This window comes from Lepidochelys kempii, chromosome 7 (assembly GCF_965140285.1).
Source record: "Lepidochelys kempii isolate rLepKem1 chromosome 7, rLepKem1.hap1, whole genome shotgun sequence".
NCBI lineage: Eukaryota > Metazoa > Chordata > Testudines > Cheloniidae > Lepidochelys > Lepidochelys kempii.
In genome coordinates, this window is record NC_136386.1 from 4,833,637 (window position 1) to 4,860,419 (window position 26,783).

A 26,783-nucleotide genomic window follows, 5' to 3' on the forward strand; every position below is an offset into this window, starting at 1 on the left:
CTTTGTTATTGTGATGCTTACCCTTTCCAGTAGGGATAGAGTAGCTTTCAAAGCACCTTCAGGTCGGCCAAATGGAAAGCAGTACCTAGCAAAAAACCCAATTTTAAAGATTAACTCAAATGCACATGGGCAAATATACCAATAGGCTTAAGAGTGATCTGATAAGAAAGACTGGGTGGCGGGGCGAGAGCTTTGTTCTTGCTTCCCTGAATTAGGCCCCTACCCTTCAAGTGGTGTTATGAGGGCCCAAGAGTCTGGATCAAGGCCTGAAAGAGTAATTTTGATTAGGTACCTCAGTGGGATTGTTAGGAAATCTCAGAAATACTCTCCATGATGTGCTCCAGAGCCTGGAGGATATATCCCTATGCTTCAATCACAGGGAAAACCAAATGGTGATATCCATTATTCCCAAAATTAAACCATCCATGAAAAAAACCCTGCCTTTCTTTGTACTAGGAAGAGATGGGAGTAGATAGCAGAATGCAGTAAGCAGGAGGGGATGGGAAAGAGGAAGAAATAAGATCACAGGGTCTTTAATTATTTGCTTAGAATTATTTGTCAAATATGAGTCCTCTTCTTGTTGCTGTGCCTATGTGGGCAAGCTGAGTTGAAATACCTTTAAAAGGTTAAGCCTTCTGTTTATCAGCTATGAACATATTCATGTCTTCTGCAGCTGCAAGTTTTGGCACCCTAATGTACCAAGTTATTTTACTCTGTGCATATTACTTATGCAGAATTATAATAAGCTGCAACCTTTGAAATCTAAAAGACTCATCTTTTATGGGATGGAGTCTTGAGGAAATGCATCCTCTCTCACTTTAAACCAAGAGCCTCTGCCTTTACCTAAAATGGGTGATCTGATTCTCCAGAAGCAAGCGGAGCCGCTCCTTGATTTCTTCAAAACGTTCTTTCTCTTCTACAGTTACAGTTCCTATTCCATCAGGCCTGAAGGAAAAATGCCATGAATGACTCAAGCTTCACCTCATGACCCTGGTAAGTCATCTGTACAGCAAACAAGATATTGCAATTTTTGGAAATGCATGTCATCAACTCTTAGATCCAGGATACACTGCATATGCCATGCAAAGAAGCACTAATGGGTAAAGCAGCATGACTGTTTAGAAAGCATATCTCAGAATAAAATATACTAATTTTAAAATTACGATATGCATGTTTTTAAAGAGTGAAATCACTATATTTTTGTTTACTGCAGAAAAACCTGGAAAAATGTAGTTCTCTCTAAAAATACACACACATATGTGTGTGTATATATATACACAGACAAATATATAAATACTACAATGGGAATTTTCATTAAGTAAGGACTGCGTATAAGTCCTGTCTGGCTCAATATGTTATTCATTTCTACAGAAATAATCATATTCACATTTATCAAATTTAAAATATGGTTCACAGCATGAAAGTATAATCATGATAAACTCACATACAAATAGAATATAAAAATACAGCACTCATTCATGTCCACTGAATCACGTTATAACATTTTATCATGTAAAAGGAAGGAGCACAAACAGAAATATATGCTCTAAGATCAATATACATTTTGCATTTTCAAAAATAATGTCCTTTTACAGGAATTTAAGAATTTCGTTAAAAATAACACATTCCATCAAAGCAGTGCTTCAATGAAAATTTGTTACACTTTTATTATTTCAGTAATGCACAGGACTGCATTATGAATAAGGCAGCCACAAGTAGCGACTTTGGGGTATTTTCCATCTTTCACAGAGCACAGTGCGCAAGCAATCATCTCTTCCATTCTTCACCTGTAATGGTGATAGATAATATGGACAGTCCCCATGCCTCATTGTGCTCACGTTCTATTTTTACATCTTTGTAACTCTGCTGATTTAAACTGACTCCTGATTTGTACCAATGTGTGAGCAGAAATCAGCATCCTCTGCACACATACCACCTTCTCCCCCGCACCAGAGAAATACACGCCACAGCATAATCTCTGAATTGGGTAGAGGGCTAGTCTAATCCATTCACCAAAGAAATCAGCAACTCAGACAATAAACATCACTAGTTTCTATTATTGACAGGCAAAGCATACAGATTTGTGTATTACTGTGTAGCCTATACCAGCAGTCTCTCTCTTTAGGTAACATTTGTCTTAAAATTGAACAAATGTTCTTACTTAAAGGCCTCCTCCAGTGTTCAGCTTAAACTGTGTAAATCCTTAGTACTAGACTAGTTTGGTAATACAAAAGGCTTGGCAAGGGATTACACAGCTTCTAACAAACCTCCTGTCAGGGGTTAATTGGTTAGCTTTATTTTCCTTTTAAAGAATCAAAAGGCCCTAAACTAAAAGAAAAATTACAATCTGTACAGTCATGTTTCACTGACCTCAGATGCAGAAACCTCTTAATATCATAAATATTAGTTCTGCTGTTAGAACACAGGTAAAAAGTTCTCTTAACAAATCCAAACAGAGATGCTAACACAATCTTAATTGATTTTCTTTTCATTATATGTAAGTGCTAAAGCTACATTAAATAACACTTATAACCTGGACATATTAAAAGGCCCAGATGACAGTGGATATCTTTAAATTTAATCAGCATTTCCATAAGAATCTCCTATCATTTATTTGCCAAGCTCAGCTGTAAAATTTTTATTTAGGCTGAACTGTGGAATATAAAATTTTAGCTGGAAAACACATTTATTAAACAATTCTGGAAGAATGGATTTGGTCTCATTAGTACACAATTAGGTCTAGTTATTTTGAAGAAGCAGGTAAGCCAGGTAAATCCAGTTATACATTGATTTTAAAACACAGCCACTGAACATGGTTAGTATATTTTTGATCCAAAATCCTAGAAATAATTAGTATTCAGATTCAGATCATGTTCATGCCATCAGTTATGCATGTCAGCACTGCTGTGTACATGGGGGAATCTAGTTTGCTTGCCAGTAGAGTGGCAGATTTTTCAAGATACTCCATGATAAATACTCTATGTCAAAGGACAGGATTGAAGCCCTCATATGAGTTTTGAGTGCACATCCGCAGAGATGTACAAAATCCATATAGCTCATAGAGTTTCATTAAGGTCAATTGTATCAGCAACTGACAAATGATGTAGCCACAATACTTTGACTGTAAAGAGCCCGAAATAGGAACAATATGCTGATGAACTGGAAAAATTCTGAAAATTATGTTACCATTTGTTGGGTTAATAGCCCTCAGAGTAAAAGATTTACTGAAAAGGCCACAGAAGACTCAAGAGTTTAAATGCAGACTTATTTTCTAGGGAATAGTACATGTGCCAAGAGGCTTCTCAGTTAAAAAATACTAGTTTTATAAATTTTCAGCCCCTCTTTTAATTCAAATTATTAATGTAAAATATCACTGCATACTGTTTAACCCAGCAAGGGGCACTCAATTTAAAGTCCCAGCGCATTTTCCACTGTCTTCAGTGGGACAGCGTCCAGAGTTGTATGTAGGGTTGATCCAAACCCATTTGAAGCCACTGAAATATTTCCACCGAGTTCAACAGGCTCTGAATCAGGCTTTAATTCTGTCTGATCTAGCTATTTTAGCACTTGCCAGGCAACACCAATTTCAGACACTTACAATGCTTTGGCACAACTGCGTCATTACAATTTGGAGTGGCAGCCTAAATTTTCAGTGCTCTGGCAGTTTTCAGTCTAAAGCACTGACACTGTTAGAAACTCTATGTGGACACATGGCTGGGTCCAAACCTCGTTGGACTAGAGTTAATATATATCCACAACTCATCTAAGTTAAGTTATAATGTCCAAACGGTTTGTGCTGAGACAAAAATGTAACTATCTAGCTACACACAGACTATATATATATATATTTCAAATATTCACCATGCTTCGGTCATAAATAGTTAGGCCTTGATTTTTCTTGATCTTTAACAGAAGACACAATGCCAAATTCAGCCATTTTAAGACAATTAAAAAGTTACCTTATGTACCTTACATCGTTCTACAAAACTGCATGCTAGATAAACAATAGCTCACCCTTGCATCTCATTCTACTACAAACTTGAGACAATCTACAGGTCAACTGTAGCCATTTTTGGAGCCGCACGGATGTCTGGAAGGGCCTGCCAACTGGGAGCCATCACAACTGCAAGGACTTCCTTTCTCAAACAGCTGTGGACTATATTACATCTGACATGATGAGCATCTCTTGAATCTACCTTTCAAATTTTCGGCAAACCATTTTCTCACTGTCCTTCACAAAGTTGACATTTTCGGCAGCATGATAGGAAAGATGTCATGTCGGCTGCTTTTCAAGTTGTTGTCACAGTGGTTAGCACCAGTTCTGTCATCTTTACTCTCCTCACAATCTCCCATCTTGAGCCATGTCACAAACAATAATACTTCCAATGGTTTTGTCAAATTTCAAATACTATAACCCAGCTGCACATCTTCAGATTTACTAGTTATGTTAATTTTTGTTGCTCATCTCCCCAGAAGCTGAAGCATTAGGAACTCATTAATTAGCGACAAATGCAAGGATATTGACAGAACTATATAAAAACGCCATCAAAAGCCCTGCACCTAATTTATTAACGTGATAATTTCTGAAACCTAATTAAAATAAAACATTAGTCAAATATATTTGAAAACTGAATAATTTTGAAGCATATTTATTTTTCCATTTGCTACGCAAACTAAGGGTTTTATAAGCTATCCTCTCTATAATGTTACATTCACTTCTGTGTTCTAGATAATTCCCTTGTCAGAACATGCACTACTGATGGTTCTTAAAGATATTCTCAAAAGAAGGTGAAATCTCATGAATTAATTTTCTTATTCATGCTGGTATTACCTCTTTTTATTTAACAAAGGCTTCCCATCAACTCTATACTGGATGTTTAATTTATATATGGAATCACAGCTTCCTTCAGCAAACAAAATTTGCACATTACATTTTAGCTAAAACACAATTGTAGAAAACTAACACACACATTCACAGTGGCCATGTAAGATTTATATTACACTGGGGTAGACAGTAGCAGGAGTGGTAGGAGAGAAACAGTGAAAGAAATGCTGCACCTACATTGTATTTAAATATAAATGTGTACACACACACACACAGAGTATCTATGTCTCTTTCTTTCTATGGATTTACATCAACATACAACATAAATGCCTCCGATTTGAATGGTAACAGATTTTCATCTGATCCTATATTGATCCTGCCAGGCAAATTAGAGGAGTCTGGTTTAAATAGTGGGGGGAGGGCAGAAATTTAAAAAAACCCATTATTTATAAATTTATATTTAGCAATCCCAAAACACACGTTTTCAGGGATAACTCTTTTTGTTACAGATGTATGTTATCACCTGCAGATTTGTCAGTGCTTAACATAAATATTTCACGGGAAAAGTTTTACATGCTATTCTTCCATCGATGTCGAGTTCCCTATTTTTCTTCAACTTTTCGTTTTTAAAGTATGAAAACAACCAAAAAAGCAGGCTGTGAAATTAAAAAACAAACACACACATTTTCATGTCAAACTGCAAAAAGATTTTCTTTCCTTAGTTTAGACTGTTGTGCAAATCACAGGGTTAATTATAAATTATAATTAGGACCTGTGATCCTAAGGCCAATGCTTCATTCTGCAAGCCACACCTCCCCCACCATGCCCTTTTCTAATTATACCCGGAGGCCCTCAGGGCTAGTTATGCTGCTAAAACAAATATATCAAAATCATTTTTAACAAAGACTAATATATGAAGCAATAACATGCATTTGTATGCAATTATAAATCTACAGTATAGCTCCTTTGGGTTAATCTCTTTGACATTAGCCTGTCTGAAAAGCGAAGAGGCTTATAAATTAAAAAAAAATCATCTCTTCCACCTTTTATGCTTAACTACTTTAAGCTTTATCATTGGAGAAAATACTCTTTAGATGCAGTAACCAAATCTCTGCATGTGTTTCACACACATCAGAGATGATAAAATAAAGCATGTCAAAAATAATGGAAATAATCTGATTTTAACTAACAAAAGGCAAATCTAAGATAAGACAGATGCTATCTTCAACTCAGGCCTTTGCAGTCAGGTGCAAGACATATCTTACATCTAGCATCACAGACTATTATGGGATTTATAGTCCAAGGCACTAATGGTATAAAGGCAGCCCTACAGACAAACCCATACATCTGCAGAGTGTCCCACCAACTGCACTGGAACTCCCTTTAAAGGGTTGGCCATTAAGTTTCAACCTCATTCAATCCCTCTTGCTCCTGTGAATTTATATTCTATCCTCAAGATTGTATAGTTCTTTTTTTCTGTATTTTTTCTTAAGAGGACTTTTAACGTAGCTATGTGGCCCAACCTTAATCAGCCACATGGGACAATAATAAAAAGACAGCCCATTTCATTACTATAGCTTTGGCTTTTATTACACTTCTCTTTTCTCTTCATTTCAGTCCAGGCTTTGGTGCTTTGTGGATATGCAGAGCTGAGTCATGGCTCACTCTGTCTCAAGTGCAACATGCATCCCCAAAGAACCATGCTCGGACTGCGTGGATGCTCCACTGGCACATCTTCCTGTCGTATACCCATGGCAATGTATCATGTCAGCATGTAACACGATACTATTTATCGGGGGATCACTGGCATAATGCATCATCTCAGCCTATACAACAGACTATGTTTTGAAGACATCAGTAACATGTTCTGTGTCAATACATTCCTATTATGGCTCTGGCTAATACATGGATCCAGGAATTAATAAAAAGTATGGTATTACCTGTAGTATGGTTTTGTTAACCTATGGCTCTCTGATACAACATGTGTTAGTGCCCACTATCGATCGATTAATCAAAGAATGAATATAATCTCCAAAGAGAGCAAACAGAGATGTTATGAATGTCTGGAGCTGGTTGAAAGTTTTTGAAATTTCTATGACGTTTCTTCATGAAAAATTTGAAAAAACTCTTTCCCATTTTTCAACCAGCTCTATGAAATTTTTGTTGTGCGATATAAACCAAATATTAAGGAGACATAATTGAGAAAGCTCTAAAATGTAATGCAGATATTTAATTCCACAAGTTCCACAAACTACTTCAGAATGGTAATAGTTCTGGAGTCTGACAACAGTTGACAATCTGCAAAGGCAACAGATGCAGGGGATGCCAATTTTGATTTCATTTTGAAAGTGAATTTAGTGTTTGTGAAACACAGTGACTATGGGAAGGACAGTGCACCAATCCACCTGTGTGCAAAAACTGGGCAAATTATAGTGAGATAATTGATCGTGTGGATGTTTGGTGATGGGACTGAGAAACTGGACCGAACACCAGCTCATTTCACACAGATCACTGACCAGCTGCCAGATAATCACAATGTTCCCTCACCACCAACTTGGACCAGATTCAATATGAAGTCCAAGTGGTGATGGGCTCAACATCCACTAATCCAGTCCTTAATTTTTACACAAATCTGGAAATAAATTTTCAATATACTAGGACAAAAAGGTATATAAAACCACAAAAGCAGCAATTTTTTTGCCCACTCTAACCAATTTTATTTTTAAAAACCATTTTTGTTTTTACATGGGTCAATCAGCAACAGCTGTGTTTATAGTCAAGGAATAAAACCCTAAGTAGGGAACTCTTAAAAAGGGAGAGGTAGAAAGGTGCACTGGTTAAGGCACCAGCCTGAGACGTGGGTTCAAGTCCCCGATTCACCAGACACTTCCTGTGGAACTTTGTGCAAATCACGTTGTCTGTCTGTGCCTTTGTTATCCATCTGCAAAACAGGGATAATGGCACTTCCTTGTCTCATAGGGTGTTGTAAGGATAATTACATTAATGGACTGTGAGATGGTCAATACTACTGTAATGGGGCCCACATAAGTATCTAAAGCAAATAGATCCAAATGGGTGTGCCTTTACAAAATTCTACCAATTTGAATGATTTCTACCAGATTTCCATTAGAACTGGTAAAATCTTTCAAATTGGTGGAACTTTTTAAGGCATCCACTAATGTTGCATCCTTAAGTACAGGGAAGAAGTACCATCACTAATTTCCTTAATTTCAGTGAACTGTAATTAGTTATGGTAACTAGGGTTAGTAGGCTTTGCACAGTCATGATTGGTATGTATATCTATGACACTCCCATCTATCATGCATACAGATGTCTGCAGAAGGCAAAACCTGGGATAAAAAACTGCAATTAACTGTCACTTTTTTATTTTTAAAGTATGGGTAAAATTAACAGAGAAATTAATGGATTCTATTTTGCAGATGGCAATGATTTATAGTGTCCCTTTGGAGTAGGTATTTCGAGCTTTCAAAGGTCTAACAACTCATCACCTTAAAAAAAAAGTCGAGGTAAAGGGGAAACAGACTGCAGTAGTGGTTGGAAATATCACCCATATTGGTTTTTGACCATTTCACATGATATGGCAATAAGGTCACAGCAAAGCTAGAGGTGTATTTTTAACAGCAGCCGCTTTGTTCCTGTCCTGCACTGACACTGATCAGATAACAAGGCAGTATTAAGGAAGCAGGACCCTGGACAGCAGCTAGTTAGTTTCTTCTCTATGATGGCCTGTCATTCTGTCAGTCCCGACCTTCAGGCTGTCCTGAACATCTGAATCACATTCTCTCTGCACTTTCTCACTGACTGCAAGCTACTGTTGTCTCACTGTCTGACCTGACACAAACACAATACAAACAGACAACCCACCTCTGCTCCATCACTGTCTATTGCTAACATAGGAGATTGATAGCCACACAGAATTCTCTCTCTATTCGACCTTCATGACTGGAGTGGCATAGTCTGACTGACAGCCAACCTCATTCCCGAGAAAGCTAAACCACCAGTTGTTTTTTTTTGCCCTCTAAAAGTGACGTAATGTCCAGTTTCTAAAGAAAGTTCAATTAATATATCCGGGTTTATGACAAAAGTAATATGTTTTTGTTAAATAGCAAAGATACTGACCATATACATTTTAATGTGTATGTTCAAATGATACCTTTTCCCAAAGAGCTGGGCGCACAAATAACGATGTTATTTATTATTAGTAGTATTTCTAGTACAACATTGCTCAAAGGTTCCAAGCCTAGATGGGTTCCCATTTTTCTAAGTGCTGTACAATCACAGAGCAAGACATGATGCCTACCTCAAAGAGCTTACAAGGTAAGGCTTTGACCCTGCAATAAGCTAAGGCTCTGCCTAGGTAGAACAGACTGCAGGTGTAAGACCTAAGAAAACAAGCAACAAATGAAAGGTGGGAAAAGGAGACTGTCTACTTCCACAAGACTGTCAAAGATAGAGTGGCTTTATACACACAAATACACTGGTAATTGGTGATTAGGTAGCACATAAATAAGTAACAGTTTTCCCCAGCTGTGTCAGTCTAGCCTGGCTCTAAAACAAATCATGCACATAGCCTGAATATTCTTTCAAAAAGGAATCACAACAAGGAATCTAAGGAACTTAGATACTCTGATTTCTGCCTGAGCCATAATAATAAATTAAAGATACAGATTTACAGATTTTTTTAGGCCCAGGAAGGACTACTGTGACAATCCAGTCTGACTTTCTCCATAACGCAGGTCAGAGAACCTCACCCAATAATTCCAATAATGTCTTCATCAAGCCCATAACTTCTGTTTGAACTAGAGCACAGGCGTCAGAAAGACATTCAATCTTGACTCAAAAATGACAAGTTCTGGAGAACATAACATGTCCCTAGGTAAGACACTCAGTCTTTGGTTTCTAAGTCAGATGTATGGCAAATGGTCTCGTTAGAGCAAAAGAAAGCTTAACACCACAATCAATCCATGGTATGGGACTAGTCTAGTGTTACTAAAAACCCAGCTTGTTTAGAGATATCCATTTTGTATTATTTATTATTTGTCTTACAATAGTACCAGAGCCTCATCCAAAATTGGGACCCCATTGTGCGAGGCACTGTGCAGACAAAAAATGAGTTAACAGATTGCCACATCTTGCCCATTGTTTTTAATTCAGCACATCCCTCCCCATTTACTATTCCCTCGACACAACAGGATAGAATAGCAGTCTACAGTTGGCAAGTTTAATATGTCCCTGCTGTTGACATACACACAGTGGTCAGATTCTGCTCTCAGTTACACTGGAATCAACAGAGTTACATGGGAATAAGAAAATCAAAATCTGAACCCTTGGCTGCTGTAAAGTATGATCCAAAGTCCAATAAAGTAAAATGCAAAGCTCCGATTTACTTCAGTGCATTTTCAATCAGGCCCTATATATCCTCAAAACAGAGTTAGGTTTCTGCAGTAATGCATCCTGTGGATAGTGGAATTAGTATTAAAGAGCAGAGAACTGCCCTTAATAACCTTGTAGTGATAGGCACTCTTATTTCACTGGTATCCTCTCTGTTTAGGTAATTTTTGAATACTCTATTTCTAATACACATTTGAAAAATCACAAACTCACTGGTTCCCCAAATTGCTGGATGCTCTTTTACTATCATATTATTAAATCTGCCTTTTCAAAAGCTTCTGAGCCCTGTAAATATGGTAAACGCAAAGTGCCCAGTGTGCTCAGTGATTGAAAAGTTATTATATATTACAGAATACAATTCTGTGCATTGGTCTCTCTCTCTCTCTTACCTTTTCGGCTCTGGATTCGGCTGGGATTTGGAATCTTTCCTTTTTTTGGACTCCTTTTTGGAATCCTTTTTTGTCTCCACTTCAGTGGCAGAGGGATTCAACATTTTGCCCCCCTCGCCGTCTGCATTTGGTTGTGACCCACCAAGTAACTCTGTAATTTGTTGACTTTGGGGAATGGTTGGGATGAGTTTAAATGCACAGGATAAAGCCAGCAACAAAAGTGAAAGAAGCAGAAGAAAGCATGAAAAAATAAATGAAAGAAAACAAAACTGAAACCAAATAATAAACACCAAAAGATACAAACTTGCAAAAGGAAGTCAGAACTAAAAAGAAAACAAGAAACTAAATACTCTGTTTCCATGACAAGACATATAAAATTAACTGTGTATCGCATGGCAGTCTCAAAATATAAAATCCAGACAATGTGTATCATAATTCTGGATGATGTTTAACGGAGAGTTTACAAAAACACATAATTATTTTGTAACACTCTGTTATTCAGTAGCATATGCAGAATAGAGTGCGACATTTCAGAGTATATAATGCAACTTGGAAAACAACCTCAATGCAAGAAGCTGCAACAGCTACTCTAGCTGTCAATAAAACAATACAGAAAAGGAAACGTAGCACAGTGACACTTTTTGCCACAGTATGTTTGCCACATTTGAGAGAAGAAAACAAGCAAACTATGAACTTGAAATTGCTCTGCAACAACAATAAGATGTGGGGGGAAATTTTCAACAATGCTTAAGCAAGTTAGGAGCCAACTTTCAATTGGATGTAGGCTCCTAGGTGCCTAAATCACATTTGAAAGTGGAACTCAGGCACTGGCAAAAATGCTACCTGTGGTAACTTGTTGGATGCTCTAGTACATTAATTAAAATCAATGTAATACATTCTTTATATCCATTTATGCATGTATGACAATGATACAGATTTCAGTTAGGCATCCAAATATACATTAACAAGAAGTGTATCTTGAGTTTTCTGAGCAGAAAAGTTAAAAATGATCATTTTGGATTCTGTATGCACATTTTTATTGCTTTCATTTGAACAAGAACAGAAACAAACAAACAAACAAACCAATTATGCCATCAGAAGAGCTGCTGCCAAACATCCAGTATGAAAACAAGTTGGGGATTGTTGTGCATTATCCAAGGAAACCCACATTTTAAAAAGTCATCCCTTGCTGGCATTTAGTTGCTAGATATAAATGATCCCTTACCTGTTGCCATGAACATGTGATGCACAAAAGGCAAAGCTGTAGTGAAGCAAGGTGGGGTCAATCATAGCTCCGCTTTCTGCTCGTTCCAGTAAATCTTTGAGGTAGCAGAGATGTCTGTGACAGCCTCTGACTCCATTTCGTGCACAATACTCATCTAGCACAAATACTTGGCCAGGACTGAACCAGCCCTGTTTAGAAATAAAGAGACTTGATTTTAAATAGAGGTTGTTAAACACAAGAGTTATTTGATTTGGAGATGTAATGCTCCATTGTTCTTCTAGACAATGGAAACCTAATGGTTGGCAAAAGACAAGGGAGTGGGCCCTGTCATTCCTAACTCAAATAATACACAGGATAATTGCAATGAAAAAGCATTAAAGTAACATTTAAGAAAAATGTAATTCAAAATGCTGAAAAATGTTTCAACTATTCTAGTTAATGTGAGGACTCGGTATTTATCGTTAGAAAATTCTTTTATCTTTAAGGGTAACCAAAGACTTGTAGAGCAAAATAGCACAAAATATTTACAACACTGTTGTGGGGGAGATTTGTATTATGCTCTTCCCTGGTTAGAGCAGATAATTATTCAGTAATGACTTTTATCTCCGTATCTGGCAAGTACAGGAATGTACCAAAGACACACAAACAAGGTTCTACAGTATTAGAACCGGAAGATTCACATTTCCCTCATTTCCGTGAGGAGCCACTCGGATTAGACTCTTTGGGGACAACTAAGGTAGAACATTCAGCACCAGTCTGTGAAGTCATTAGCTAGAATAAGAATTTTCTTATAGAACCCTTTCAAAATGCTGCAAACCCAGCAATATTTATATGGAAATTTGGGTGCTAAACAATTGGTAAGATACATTTCTGGAATGCATCAAACTGCAAAGTCTTTCCTCTTTTAATTTAAAAGTTCCTGCAGCGGGCGGGAGAGTGGTTGAGGCAGTGCACTGCCCCTATAGGCAACTTCTTTGCCACCCCATCTGCTACCCCAAATGCTACATCTTAGAAACAACGCTGCTGTGAAAGATTAAAATATATTTTCTACCACTCAGATGACACCAAATCTTTTCTAGATGCCAAAATAGCTGCTTTGAAAAGAGTTGAAGAAATATCAATTAAGAGCTCAGTCAAAAGACATAGAAAGGGATTTGCTCATCCTTGTTGGGCCAACTCCAAAACAGATTGAAAAAAGCACTGAAATAATGAGGGGGAAAATCATAGATATAGGAAATAGATACAGTTCATTTTATTACTGGGATCACCAGAAAATTAAGGTACAGAACAATGCAGAAGAGATGCCTGTAGAAGTCCTTGTTTCAATTGGTCTTTATTGGTCCTTTGAGCCCAGGGTAAAAGTCAATTTCCTTGTCTTTCTCTGTTTCCCTTTGTTACATACGTTGATCTTTTATCCTCCTCTCCTTCCCCACCCCCGCCGCAAAACTGAGGACTTTGTAGAAGAGGAAACCAGAAGAGAGGATAAGAATTAACTTGAAAGATATATGTGTGGCTTTTGAGGCATTGTCACAAGGCGACTGTGGTCAGCCCCACCTGTGGCACACTTAGCTCATCTTCCCCAGGTAGAGAAAATGGGCAAAGTCACATGACAGGCAGGTCAGGTGGTAAATCAGACCCCTTCAGGGGTGGAGATTAGACAGAATCCTGCAGGAGTGCCGAGAGAGAAGGGAGACTCCAGGTAGGAAGTGCTGAGTGTCACTGCTCAAGAGAATCATACAATTCTATGGATGGTCTCACATGAGCCCAGGAGGGGTTGAAGAGAGAAGACAGACCCTCAGGAAGGAGAGACAGTTTGAGACTGGGCGGAAGATGTTTTGTTTTGGGTGTGGCTACCCTGGCAGGAGTGGACTTTTTCCTTAATGGTGTAGCCAGATGCCCATGTCACAACTGAAAGTGAACCAGGCTGGAAGGCTGGGGGTTCCTGAGGCAGTGGCTAGCCTGAAGCCAGGCCGAGCAGGAGGTGCTGCCGCAATTACGATTCATGTCGTAGCAATGCAATGAATGTCCTACAATGGATCTGATCCTTCAGGTGGGGAGAGATCCAGGCCTCACTGAAGTCAGAGAAGAGACTCCAATTGAGTTCAATGGGGCCAGGATTTCACCCAAGGAGTTATGGCCGGAAAAAGATGACAGGATTGGGCCCAGAGAGTTATCCAGACTTGGTTTCCTGGCTGTGAAGCCTGTGGAAGCTTCATGAACCTTTCACGGCCTGCAGCTCCGGAGGTTGCTCTTTATTCCATAAAATAGAGAGAGTGCTGCTCACTCTCTCTTTCAGAGCAGCGTCCCAGGCTCCTGGGCATGACAGGAGGAAAGACGCTGAGCATTGTAGCTGGGGGCAGCCTCTTCCACAGCAGAATGACAGAAACCCTGGAAAGAGTCTTACAGGGACTCAGTGCACAGCCTCATAACACGATTCCCTAGCTGACGATTCCAAAACCAGAGCTCAGATGGGGCGCTGAAGAGGGGCCCACTTGTCTGAAGATGTCGTCTTCCCCAAATCAAAGTGGATGCATGGCAGTCAGGAGGACGACAAATGGGGTGTCCTCCCATAACAGCTGTAGGTTGGGCAGCAGGCTCCTCCAATCTAGCAAGAGGGGGGAAGAACCCTTGCAGAACTGGGAGAGGAAAAGCACTTACTCCCAAGCAAAGCTGTATTTCTTTAAAAACAGTGGGGAACGGAGTACAGAGGCATGCGGTGGTGGTAGCTTTCTCCTTTGTTCCTCTTCTGGTATAGCTACAAAGTGGTAGCATATGCTGCTCTCTGTCCAGCCCCAGCATAGGATCCTGGATTTGTAGGACACATTACTGAAAGACTGGTAGCTTTTTTACATGCATTCCCTCACACCCTCAGGCAGCTCCTGGCCCCCTACTGGGTTTTTGCCTTATGCACCAGAGTGTACATGTCTGGGCCTCGCACCTCAGGCCAGCCATGTAGTGTTCAAACTGTCAGAAGGTCTCCCAGCTGATCTTGGCTGCTGTGATGGGGTATAACGTGACCGAATGTATCTGCACTCTAGACCTCTGAGCGTTCTAATGATTCTCATCAACAACAACTCGAATTGCACCCAGAAGCGAATGAGAAGCCTAGACAGAAATGCTAAGAGTAGCAGGCACCACTCAGGAAATGGAAAGGGCACACTTGGCATCAGTTATAGAGATGGTGCTCAGGAATTTTCCGTATGTACAGTTTACATTTTTTGTTAATGGACAATGGAGTTTCTGCAAAATTGAAACTCTCCATGGGACTTAGATTCTGCTGAAATTTTTCTTTTTTTCCATTGAGAAAAACAAAAAAAAATATATTTAGTTTCAAATAGGTTTCACATTAAACCCTATTGTGGTGAATTGCCTCATGGGAGTTGTAGTTCAGGCCCTTCACTGTCTCCAATGGTCTGGGATTCCTGGTAGACTGCCTTTCCCATTATGTAACACAATCTCTATTTTGACTGAGTAGTGTGGTGCATTGTGGGGATTTGGTGGTTGCAGGGGCATCCTGGGAGAAGTGGGCCATGTAAGGAGCATGTTCCAAAGGGGGAGAATGGAGGCATCCAGTTTCTGTGTAAAATTTCAAGCGTACCCCTAAGCAAAAGGCAAGTGTCCAAGCTGAAGGTACCAAAGCCATGGGTACTTCCATGAGCTCAACATTAGGGAGGTACAGCTGCAGTCTCCTGGCCAGAAGATTAAAGGCAGCGATCCTAATTGAAAATCCAGTAGCAAGAGGACCCTATGGCCATAACCGTGTATCCTTTGGGGAACGGTGGGTAGATGCACTCAATAAATGGCACGGGCAACACTCCTGCTCCTTTTCCTTAAATGCTTCTCTGTGCCAACAAGCATAATTTCTGTCTTATCGGAAATGGGTCACAGCCAGGTTGTTTTCATACAGATACCTGTCCTAGAAGACTGGGACTGTGGAATCTGGGTTCAGTGGAAAGGGGACAAAACTGAGTATCGTTCTCTGTCTATCTTTCTCACCACCTTCTCCTGCAGTGCCAGTCAACATTCGCACACACTGAACAACAGAGGTGACAAACGAAGAATTCTGCAGCACCCTGCACACTGAAGTCCTATGGGAGGAAGAGCCATTGCCCATCACCCTTCTGGAACCATTTGGAAAGGAAAGGGGGAAGCTACTGAAGAGCCATTCCGACAACACTGCCCAGACAAGTCAACAAAACCTTACAGCCAATGGCATCAAAAGCTGCTTACGGAGCTAATAAGGTCAACACAGTCCCTTTTTATGAAGTAAATCAATCTCTGAGGTAAACACAGTTCCACAGCCAGGTGTGAAGCCACACTGAAAGGAAGGACAGAAACCTGTGGAATCCAAGTGTGGTCAGAAAGGGTCCATCACCACATTCCTTGAAATGGGGAGGTTTGAGATAAATGATGAGACTAAGCTCCAAAGATCCATGTGCCTTAGTGCTTATACGAGCCCCATCGCTCTAGTGGCTTCTTAAGCAAGGGCCCAGACACCTCTTTAATAAAACGTGTGGCTGGCAGCTTTCCTCTTGAAGAGAGACATTGTCAGTAATGGCTTCCATGCTTCTCCCTCAGCTGTGAGTCAATCTACCATCCCCTTAGTCCATTGCAGAAGAGGAGTTCCTGGATGCGGTAAGATGGGTATAGGTCACTGACAAAACAGAAGAGAGCCCTGTGGTGTAGAGGTACTGGCTAGGTGAAAAAAAAATGTTTAATCCTAATGACAACCTCTGGGTGCTTTACAGGAGTATCACTTGCTTCCAATACAAGAAAGTACAATACAAGCTCAATTTCAGAGCTTATGCCCTTGGTAGAAGGTGAAGATTTTTGGCCCACCAAACATTCCATCTACATGAAGAGTTAACTCTTCTACTGAGACTTCCGTGCATCATTTGCAATGGGAGACCCAAGTTGTCCTGCTGCTGGGCAAAGTGTGCACTCAGGTGGGATCAGGATCTAACCCCTCTAGAATGCCATCTGCATATTGGGCCTGATACAAAGACCACTCAAGCCTATGGAAAGGCTCCCACTGACTTCTAAGGGCTCTGGCTCTTCTAGCATTTCAAACACTGTAAGTTACTGTTCATTCTAGAAATCCACTGTACAACTCCTGTACATTAGTATTTATTTGTATTATCGTAGAACCAAGGAACCGCAATCAAAGATCAGGGGCCCATTGGGCTGAGCACTTTGCAGCCAAATAACAAAGACAAGTCATATTCGGATAATCTTAATATTTTTTTCTGTTTAATCAGTGGTACCAGATCCTGCAATCCTTTCTCATGTGAGTGATCCCGACAATAGGACTCCTGAATGAATATAGATTACAGGATCATGCCCAACATTTGGTAACTTCTCAGACAGAGCAAACTGTTAGCTGCTTGGAACCCGACTCATAAGTACGTACAAATACTGGGGTACATGTATTCTGGTGTAACTACACTGACAAGGGGGATGGGACCATACCTATTGATTTTTCTCCTGTACCGTCATCTGTAAAATTCTGTAGGGCAATGGTGCAAACTGCAAAATATCATTGCGGCAGTCTACAATATTTCTCCAGCTGTGAGTTTGCCTTTGCAGGAGCTAACGTTATAAAAAGTGTGAATATAAATTATAACACAAAATTGCTACTGCAGTAGAACAGTAAGTTATTGCCTCTTAAAAACAAATACCTTTGGGGGACCAAATTCAGAGCTGGCAAAAGCAGGGACAACTCCTCAGGCAACATGGGAGCAGCACCCACTTGCACTAGCTCTGACTTTCTTTCCTGGTGTTTATATCACTATAGACCAAAGAATATACTTGCCAGACAAGAATACGAATCATTAAGTCTGTGGTCCAAAGTGAGGCGCTGAACCATCTCAAAGAGTGAAGCGTGGTCAAAGTTACAGGGGTTGGAAGAGATAAATTCATCCATGCCATGCTTTTGAGCTCTATCTGCATCTGTTCATTTATACATATAGAGAAAGACACAATTTAGAGAAATATAGCACATTTTATTTGACATACACACGAGAGAGAAAAATATACACCATGAAGCATGAAAGCTAAATAATTCTCTTCCCCTATATTGCCATTCATTTTTATTTCCCAAAAATATATTCTTCACCTCCCATTGTCAACTTGCATCACATTTTGACTATCTTATTGCATTCAGGCCAAAGCTTTTAGAATTAACATCTTGTCAACTGCTCATTATAGTGCATTTATTCTGTATTTAAAAACAGAACACAAACCCAATAACTTATTCTGTATCTTACAAAACACAATAAGCTAACAGATTTTTGGCTTGCAAAAGTAAATTAACTCCTATTTAGTTATTTGAAATTAATTATATAATAGATTCTGCCATTCTAGTAAAGTTATGTCTGTAGCAATTTCTCTAAATTTACTAGGCTTTCTAGATATAAAACCATCTATAATTTTTGCATCAAAATGCCAATATTTGTCTCTCCCAATCTCAGATTTTTTTACAACAGTTTTTAAATGCTACCTCAACGAAATAAAAAGATGCTCATTTAAGCATTGCTGATAAGTTAAATTGAGATGTAGTTTGTTGTCACGGAGGAAGTAGCCTGATAGCGTGCAGATTCAGTTAGCCATTTCAACAGACAGACAGAATTCACTCTGCTAGGATTATGAGCTGCCATCTTTTGTGAATTAATAGCCTCAACATCTTCACACTTTTCTGATGTGGGTGATGTCTATCGGCATAAACTCCTAGGGGCTAACTAATTAATCTCAACATATATAACTAAAATTATAGTAAATTCACCAGTGGAAACAAGACAAAATATTCAGTGTAGGTGGGGCCAAGAAGGGATGCCTAGGCAGTAGCTTTGTTCTATGGGGAACGACTGAGTTAAAAGACACTTTTCACTCTCCTTTTGCATTTACTCAAGTTTCCTGCTACATGGGTTCTCGCCAAATCCCTCACAAATAGAGCAGGGTTAAATCTCACTCTGTTTACAAGTCCTAGGGGAACTGTGTGGTCTTGAAACAATTACGGAGGCTGAAAGAGCACAAAACCACAGTCAATTAAAATTTAGTGTTTCTTAGTAATAATTTGGTATTTATATTTGTTTCTAAAGCAAACTAACCCTTTCCTATAAAACACAAAAATATGCAACTTAAAAAAAAAACAAAAGTAAGACTTAAATGGAAGCAAAGTATTCAGTTAAATATAAGATTAATTAAATATTTAACATTAACCTATGAAAGATGGTGTCATTTTACAAGATGTCTTGGGAATGTCTAAACCCATAGATATTACATCTATTATAGAAGGCACTGTCTACGTTTTTCTCGATATTCTGCAGTTAAATATCTTGATAGCATTGCCCATCAGAATGACAACATCGATTCAAAACGTAACATTTCAATTAACTGTGAGCAATACTTAATTCAGCAGGCGCTTGTAATCATTTTGATTAGAAATCTGCTGAACAGCCATTGTGGTTTAGAACATATTCTACAGTACTGGGGCTAATTTTTTCTATTTTGTTCAACATAAAGATTCCCATTTGCCATCTATCTGCCTCTTACCTTACCCCCAACTGGTTTTCCCCCTCTGTGACGCCATGCATCCAGCATGGAGATGAAACAGCAGGTCCATTTAGAGTTGATGCTGCCTACGAATTAGCTAGTGTGTGTTGGCTCTGAGGGGTGGGGCAGCCTCCGCAACATGGAGAATTAGCGCATCACCTCCATGACACATTTAGTCTCCACCAGCCTATGGCATAGGATCTAAAGTGCACCCCAAGCTTGGGTCTCTCATTGTAGCACACTATCAACACACCAATAGGCTGGTTTCTATCTATTTTGACAGATTATGCCCCATCATCTCTGTCCCTCTGGGCCAAGATCGATTTGATTAATATGAATACACTACTAAAGGTTTTGTATCTGCTGTTTTCAATTCCACATTCTAGTGCCCATAAAATAGCTTTACAATTTTAACAGATATATCAAGGCTTTTTTTAATAGATTGCTGCTCTCAAATTCCCTAGAGTAGACTGCAAGCTGACAAACTGGCTGGAGGCCTTAATTTGCCAGTTCTGCTCAGATATTTTATTACTTTTCAATTATGAGCCAGAGTGCACTGTCAATCTTGTTGTTCAGCAAAGAGGATACTTTCTCAGCCTTGAGTAACCCAACTGGAAGTTTTAAGGGCCATTTCCCTCTTTTTTTGTTGAACCTCTTTAAACTGATCTGCTAGAAAATATTTAACTATAAATTACTGCTACTTTCTCCCTTTCACACTCATCTGGGATATCCTTCAATTTCTGTTCACGAAGGGGACATGAGGCAGATCCTCAGATTGTGTTAATCTCATAGTTTAACCGACTTCAATGGAGCTAAGGATCTGCTCATGATTTTAGAGACCTCTCTGATCAAATATAAGTTTATAAGCAATCTACACCCGACAGCAGAGGACCCATACAGGTCCCTAGGCACAGCCCATGAAGTTAAGTGATCAGTAGGCTCTTGCCAAAGTCCACTGCACTGTGGTAAATTGAACGCAAAGACAGTTTTACTTTAACTAGTCTTTGCAAAGCAATGCCTTACCCAGCTCCCAAGTATGTACCCACTTGAAATCCACTCTATTACTCCCAAGTATGTACCCACTCTATTACTCCAAAGATCTCACTGGCTCAGAATGACCGCATGAAGAGACAGTTACTGTACATGGTATTTTATGAGCTTGACTGACCAAGATGTATTCCAAAGAAGGGCAATTTGCATGAGTTCTGCTCATTAAAATTATTTAAAATGTGACCATTTCTGGCACAGAAAGTAAGCTTCTCGACAGCAGTCCTCATCATGGCTCAGTGCTGCAGCTCTCGTCTCCACAAAACCACTCATCATGTTCTGTAGTTGTTTTGTGTAGTAGGACTGCAGAGTCAGGTGCACACAAACCACCATCTTGGATCTAAATTCAGAAATGAGGAAATTATGTTTTCAAGAGGAGGTCTTTCGTGAAAATCAAATGGGATTTGAATTGGAGATGTCTTTGGAAAATGATTCAACTGCATGTTACACACACACATATTTAACTTAAATAAAAATATTGCACTGGTCTAGCTGCTCAGAATTCTCTGGACCATTTAGGATATGTCTCAGTAGATAAAATAATTACAACCCTACACTAAGCTTGCCTTCGCTTACTGAATTATTTTATATTACAAAATAAATGCATCACTCAATCTGCAATTTGCTTTTGTATCTTGATTTTTTAAAAAAATTATTCCTAAAGCTGAATTTTAGAAGCCAATTATACCAAAAACATTTGCCTATCTAGGAAAAAGCAAAGCATAAATACATTGCCCCAACCGCCTCAGACAGGCATTCACGATTTTAAAGTAACAACTACATCTTCATGTAAAATAATGATTTTTTTTAATATAAAAGAGTCATCTTTCCAAATAAACAGTTTGTACCATTTGAACGTGCTTTTAAGCAAATTACAAAATAAAGGTAGATGGCTCAAACTCACACCCAAATTGTACATATAATTTGTAGACACTTTTAATAAATCAGTTGTTTGGCCTTATGACTCTAATCTGTTCTTATAACAATGATAATTAAATAAAAAGAAAGAGAGAGTGTTATGTGCTGTTTCTGTAATTTACAATCCCTTTCCAAGGTACTTTGCCAAGTTAGTTGGCACTTCTTTATTCAAGGCCCCAAGACAAAATTATGCTACAGGCCAAAAAAAGTTGTTTTACATCTTAGACTGACTAAAGTTATACTGGCATCACAAACTCTATTAACCTTCTTTCTTGAAAACTATATGCTGTTGCCTTTAACACTAAACTCTGAAATTTACATGATTGCCCTTCTTAATACATTTCTCTTATTGCAATTTTATTTTATTCTACTTGTAGCATTACAAAAAACCGGCATGTCTATCTTGTCTGCCTTAGCTATCCTTACTGTGATTCTCTGTCAAACACATATTTTGTATATATGTTTGAAGTCACAGTCTTAAAAATCTGTCAATGTTAGCAAGACATAGATATATTAAAAAAAAAAAAAGGAAAAAAATGCCCCACCACTCTGTTCTATTAGGGCAGTCCTTCTGTTATTTACAACAGTCAATTGAAAGCAACAGACAAAAAGGTCAAACATCTCTTTCTTGCTATTTGTGTTTTTGGTTTTGTGGTTTTTTTTCCCCCTGGTGTCTTTTGCTACAGTAAGAATTTAGGCAGATTCTGTTAAGACTGCTGCAGTTCACAACTGGGGACAAGCTCCATAAAAGAATTCTTGTTATAAAAGGCTATGGGTAGCCATTTTATTGTAAGAATTTCTGACTCCAAATTATTTATTTTCAGTAATGAGTGACTTTGTTTGAGTACCAAGGGCAACTGAACATCCAGTAAATTTTACAACACATTTGTTTATAAAACTGTAAATTAAAAGGTGACTTTGTATCTTACTCATCTGGAAAATGTGTACTTGTCATATCTGCTTGACATTACAAGAATGAAGATGTGGTTTGGACGGTAACAAACAATGACACTAGTCAACCTCATCAGGAGACATGAAATAAAGGAATGACAATGATTGATGGCAGCTATTCATTTACAGATATTTCTAGAAGAGTCTTTATTGGCATGGTCAGACTACAACGCTAAGTTTTTCAGTAACTTAACTCTTCTTCAGCTATGCACAACAGTGGGAGAGAGGGCAAGCAAAACTGCAGGCGAACTCCCTGCCCATTGTGTTGTGCCACACAGTTGACTGCATGCTTTGAGGAACAGCTAAATTTCTCCATGGTCTCATAGATTAAATAGAACTTACAGACACTCGCAGAATGACTACTTGTTAACAAAACACCAAAAGAAAGTGCCTAGGAACCGAGTTTTGCTTGAATCTGTAGAACTGAAAACACGAGCTCACGCTGCTAGTGTTCTAGTCAAATAAATAAATAAATAAATAAAATAGGACTTAAAGCACCATATTGTTGTTTCTTACTGAATTTCTGGCAATGCTTTTTGTGTCCCTTCCTCTTTATGTATGATATAATGTTGCCACTGATCAAAAGTTAATCCAATTAATATTTCAAATTTTACCATGATTATGCCCCTCTCTGCAAACACCTATGCATGTAGCTTTACTCACCTAACCCATCGAGAGCAATGGGACTACTCAGGTGAATAAAGTTACCTTCAAGCCCAAAGTTACAAGAGCTCATTTTCAGTATTGTTCCTGCTGTTTTAAATAATGAGAATATTCTGTCACACTTTTTCTTACTTGGTTTTACTTTTCCCTCTACTGGATATGAAAACATATTTTACAACTTCATTTTAAAGATTTAATAGTGAGTAAAGCATTTTACTGTAAATTATTAATTATACTACATCTTGAAATGAAATCTAAGTTATCCAAGGTTCAGTAGTTAAGCGAATTACAGTTTATAATATGTGATAAAACCAAGTGGTTCACAGAATAAGTAAAAATTAGATTTTAGAGAAAAGCTAATTCTAGGATAAAATATGTTTTTAACTGTTTTTGAAAATATTTTGAATTTAATTATGGGGAAATATTCAACTGTTTTTAATAAGTCACTCGTGCTTTTTAAAGCACAAAAAAGTGATTTATAGTCTATTTTAAATGCATGCAAGTTATGTGAGAAGTGAATTAATATTTTAATACTGCATTCCTGCAATGTAGCATCTGCAAGTTGACAATACAAGAAGACACAGTGTTCTCATGATATATATAAAATTTATTTTATATATATATATATATATAAATAAAGCAATTAAAGCACATCAGACCCAAATTCATACATTCTTTCTTTCTTTCTTTCAAAAGTGTTAAAATCCTTAATTTCTACCAAGTCAACATTGTGTGGCAAAGTTGGATCAGAATCCTCATCAGACATCCAAAAAATGTTAAAAGACAAAAGAAAAGAAAAAGCAGTAAAGGAGTAAGAAGGGGTAAAGAAATTCTGCCTGCAACCTGGGGGTACATTTATGCAAGAAAAAAAAAGGAGTATTGTTTAATGCTCAGGAGGGTAGATACCACCTGCTCCTTCTCATAATTGCATTCAGAATACTCCAGATACATATTTGCCAGCTCTCACAACCAACAGCTTCTACTCCCTCTTAAGTAAAGTGTGCACTCACCATGTGTTTGAGGAACAGCATTTTAAACATGAATAAAGAATTAGTACAGTGTATATTTTATTTAAGATTGAACAAATAACTGAGGAAAACATTTGTATTCCACAAGTTTAAACTATTATCTTTCTGTTTAAATAAGTATCTTTATAGGAAAATAACAAAAAGAGGATTAAAAAGCTCTTATAGCAATTTTCTTAATTTATTATATTTAAAAAAACATTTCTTTGATAGAAGAATGACATTTGAGACCACATGCTAAACATTCATGTATATTTGTTTTTGGGAATCGGAAGAGTCCCTACTGTGACTAAACTATTTTAACTCATAGTGTATTGTCTTTCCTGTCTGGAAATATCTAGAGTAAACAAAGAGCTACAGTTTGCTTTCAGAATAACCCACTCTTGATTTTACATGATCAGAAACTGTCAAGCCATGAAGACTCATGCTTGGATGTGCAAGGAATGTCTTTCTGTTTTGAGATTTGTTTCTTTGAAGCACACCTTGTCTTGCTCAGTTAGGCCTCTTCAGGTTTACTACCCTACCTTTCTATTCTTTGAGGTGTCCATGGTTACCCCCACACTACTGGTGCAGTACACCATGCTAATAATTGGAACGGAAAAAAATGATAGAGTGCAAAATGATCTGTTTTCAGGCATTAAGCAGTCAACTAGATGTAAATTCCATGAAACAAAAAAAGGCATTATTTACAGATTTATTGTGATGTTAATTAATATTTACGTCTTGGAATGAAAAATAGGAAATGTTAATGATTGGCTTTACTAAGAGGATCACTTGATGCCAATGTGAAAGCCAGGGAGAGAAGGCAATTATGCAAACATCACATGCATCCTAATTTCAGTATGGAAACTTACATTTCAAACCTAAATTCAGGAAAATAACATGGAAAGTTTTACTACAAAATCTAAACATGAGAAAGATTTAAGTGAAAAATAAGCACATTGCATATGTCAGATAATCTAGTCTGATTATCTGAGCTGTGCTAGCTACAGGGAAGCACTTACCCTTGAGTCCAGCTAGAAGTTAGCAGGGTAAGAAGGAACAAACCAGAATAACATAAAGACTAGCAACAAGGCTCAGGAAAGCAGACAGGAACCCTAACCTAGCGCTAAAGTACTTGGGTTCAAGCAAAGAATGAAAAAGAAAACTTTAAAAAAATCCCCAAAAAGAACAACGACACTTACAGCTGAAAATTTCTTATGAAGCTCAATAAACCTAGCCATTTATTATGTTGGAACAAATAATTACAATCTCAAAACAGCCAACTCTTGGTATATGATGTGGTTAACAGCCATTAAATATAACACACATTAAAAATGAAGTATAATCACAAGTGGTATGTAAAACAATTACTGACCAATCTTTAACGTTTAAAAGAAATTTTTTTCAAAAAATGAAAGCTGAGTATGATTTTTGGGGGGTTTAATGTACTACTGACATAGAATGGACAAAGATTGGTACTCCCATACAAGTGACCACTTTTATGAAGCTTAATATATTGCCAAAGGGTGTAATATATCTTGGCAGCATTATTAACTACAGTACTGTACATCATTTCAACAGTAAACAAGCATGGCTTTGGGATTTTTCTCTTATAAATGCAAATATTTGAGAACAAGTAGAGCTTTGTGTTAGTGTATTTTATTCTTCTAAATTGTAGCAAAACAACAATAAAAAAAGCAGAAATTCTCAATCTCAAAGGTGCAGTTTCACCCACATAAAAGGGATTGTAGAGTCATACACAAATTAATGAATAGCAGGATCTATTTTTTTCCAATATTTAAATTGCACAAAAAATACACTCCCCTCTTGCTTAGAGCTGTTTGTTTATTTCAAAGTCAAGTGTTGCTAGCCAGTTAGAAGACAAGTTGAGTAATGCATAAAGTTTATATTTGCTAAGTCAAATTAGGTGGGAACCAAATGAATTCAGTATTACTCCCAAGTTTCCCCACTGCAAAATGTGTTGTTCTCAAGTTTCTGTTTAACAGACAGCTACATAACAAGACTGGAGTGTTGGATTTGTGTGTGTGTGTGTGTGTATAACATAAAATAGTTTTACCATCTTTAAGCGGCTTACTCTGTCCATGAAAGCAATAACAAAACAACTTATAGAGAAACGGCTTTAATATTTACTTTCCTGCAAGTGCTTCGTTTGCCAAGACCTTTACACTATAATAAGCAAGAAAAACTAAGATCTGCAAGGTATATAGTTAAATGCACAAGAATACAGTGCTTAACAATAGTCCTTACCTTTCTGCAGGCAACAAAACAAATAAAACAACCCACCCCAGCAAATCAAAACCCCTTTTAAAATGCAATACTTAATTTTTAGAATTTAAAAGGTTTAATCCAGATCTCTATCTATAATCAAAACACTTGACTGTATGAACATCATGTGTGCATGAAGGACCCTCTTCTTCTTTTTTATGACTTAAGCTGCATGTATTTTACTACCCAATGATCTTTTAAATGAGCGCAGTATTCTGTCCACAGAACATACACTAATATACAGGCATACAAATATAAGCTATTGGTCCTAGTTCCTTACTTCTGCCATCAGCAGAGAGCAGCTGAAATGCGTGGATGAATCTGGGCTCTGGCATGTTTTCCTCTTTCCCCTAGTCACTTGTGTAGGAGGAGCCGTTCATCTAGATACCGTGGAAGAAAAAAGCAGAAGTTTGTCTGGGTTCCGGACTCTGCACTTTGGAATGACCTCCTTGATGAGATTTTTAGCTACTTTAGCAGTAAGGGGCTCCAATAACAGAAAAAGTTGTGTG

At 38.0% G+C, this 26,783-nt stretch overlaps 1 protein-coding gene across 7 annotated transcripts in view; it reads right to left on the reverse strand.

Moving 5' to 3' along the window:
- The window catches only part of CADPS (calcium dependent secretion activator), a 389,541-nt gene that overhangs the window by 105,347 nt on the left and 257,411 nt on the right, over positions 1 to 26,783 (reverse strand). For 6 of the 7 annotated variants that reach the window (XM_078853539.1, XM_073350980.2, XM_073350982.2 and 3 more), the window contains exons 12-15: positions 17,664 to 17,800; positions 11,852 to 12,039; positions 844 to 945; positions 22 to 85 (exon numbers count right to left, since the gene is read on the reverse strand). In XM_078853539.1, coding sequence (XP_078709665.1) covers positions 22 to 85; positions 844 to 945; positions 11,852 to 12,039; positions 17,664 to 17,800 — 491 coding nt within the window. Of the gene's footprint in view, positions 1 to 21; positions 86 to 843; positions 946 to 10,626; positions 10,792 to 11,851; positions 12,040 to 17,663; positions 17,801 to 26,783 lie in introns of all 7 variants that reach the window. The other variant, XM_073350983.2, reaches the window with a different exon arrangement.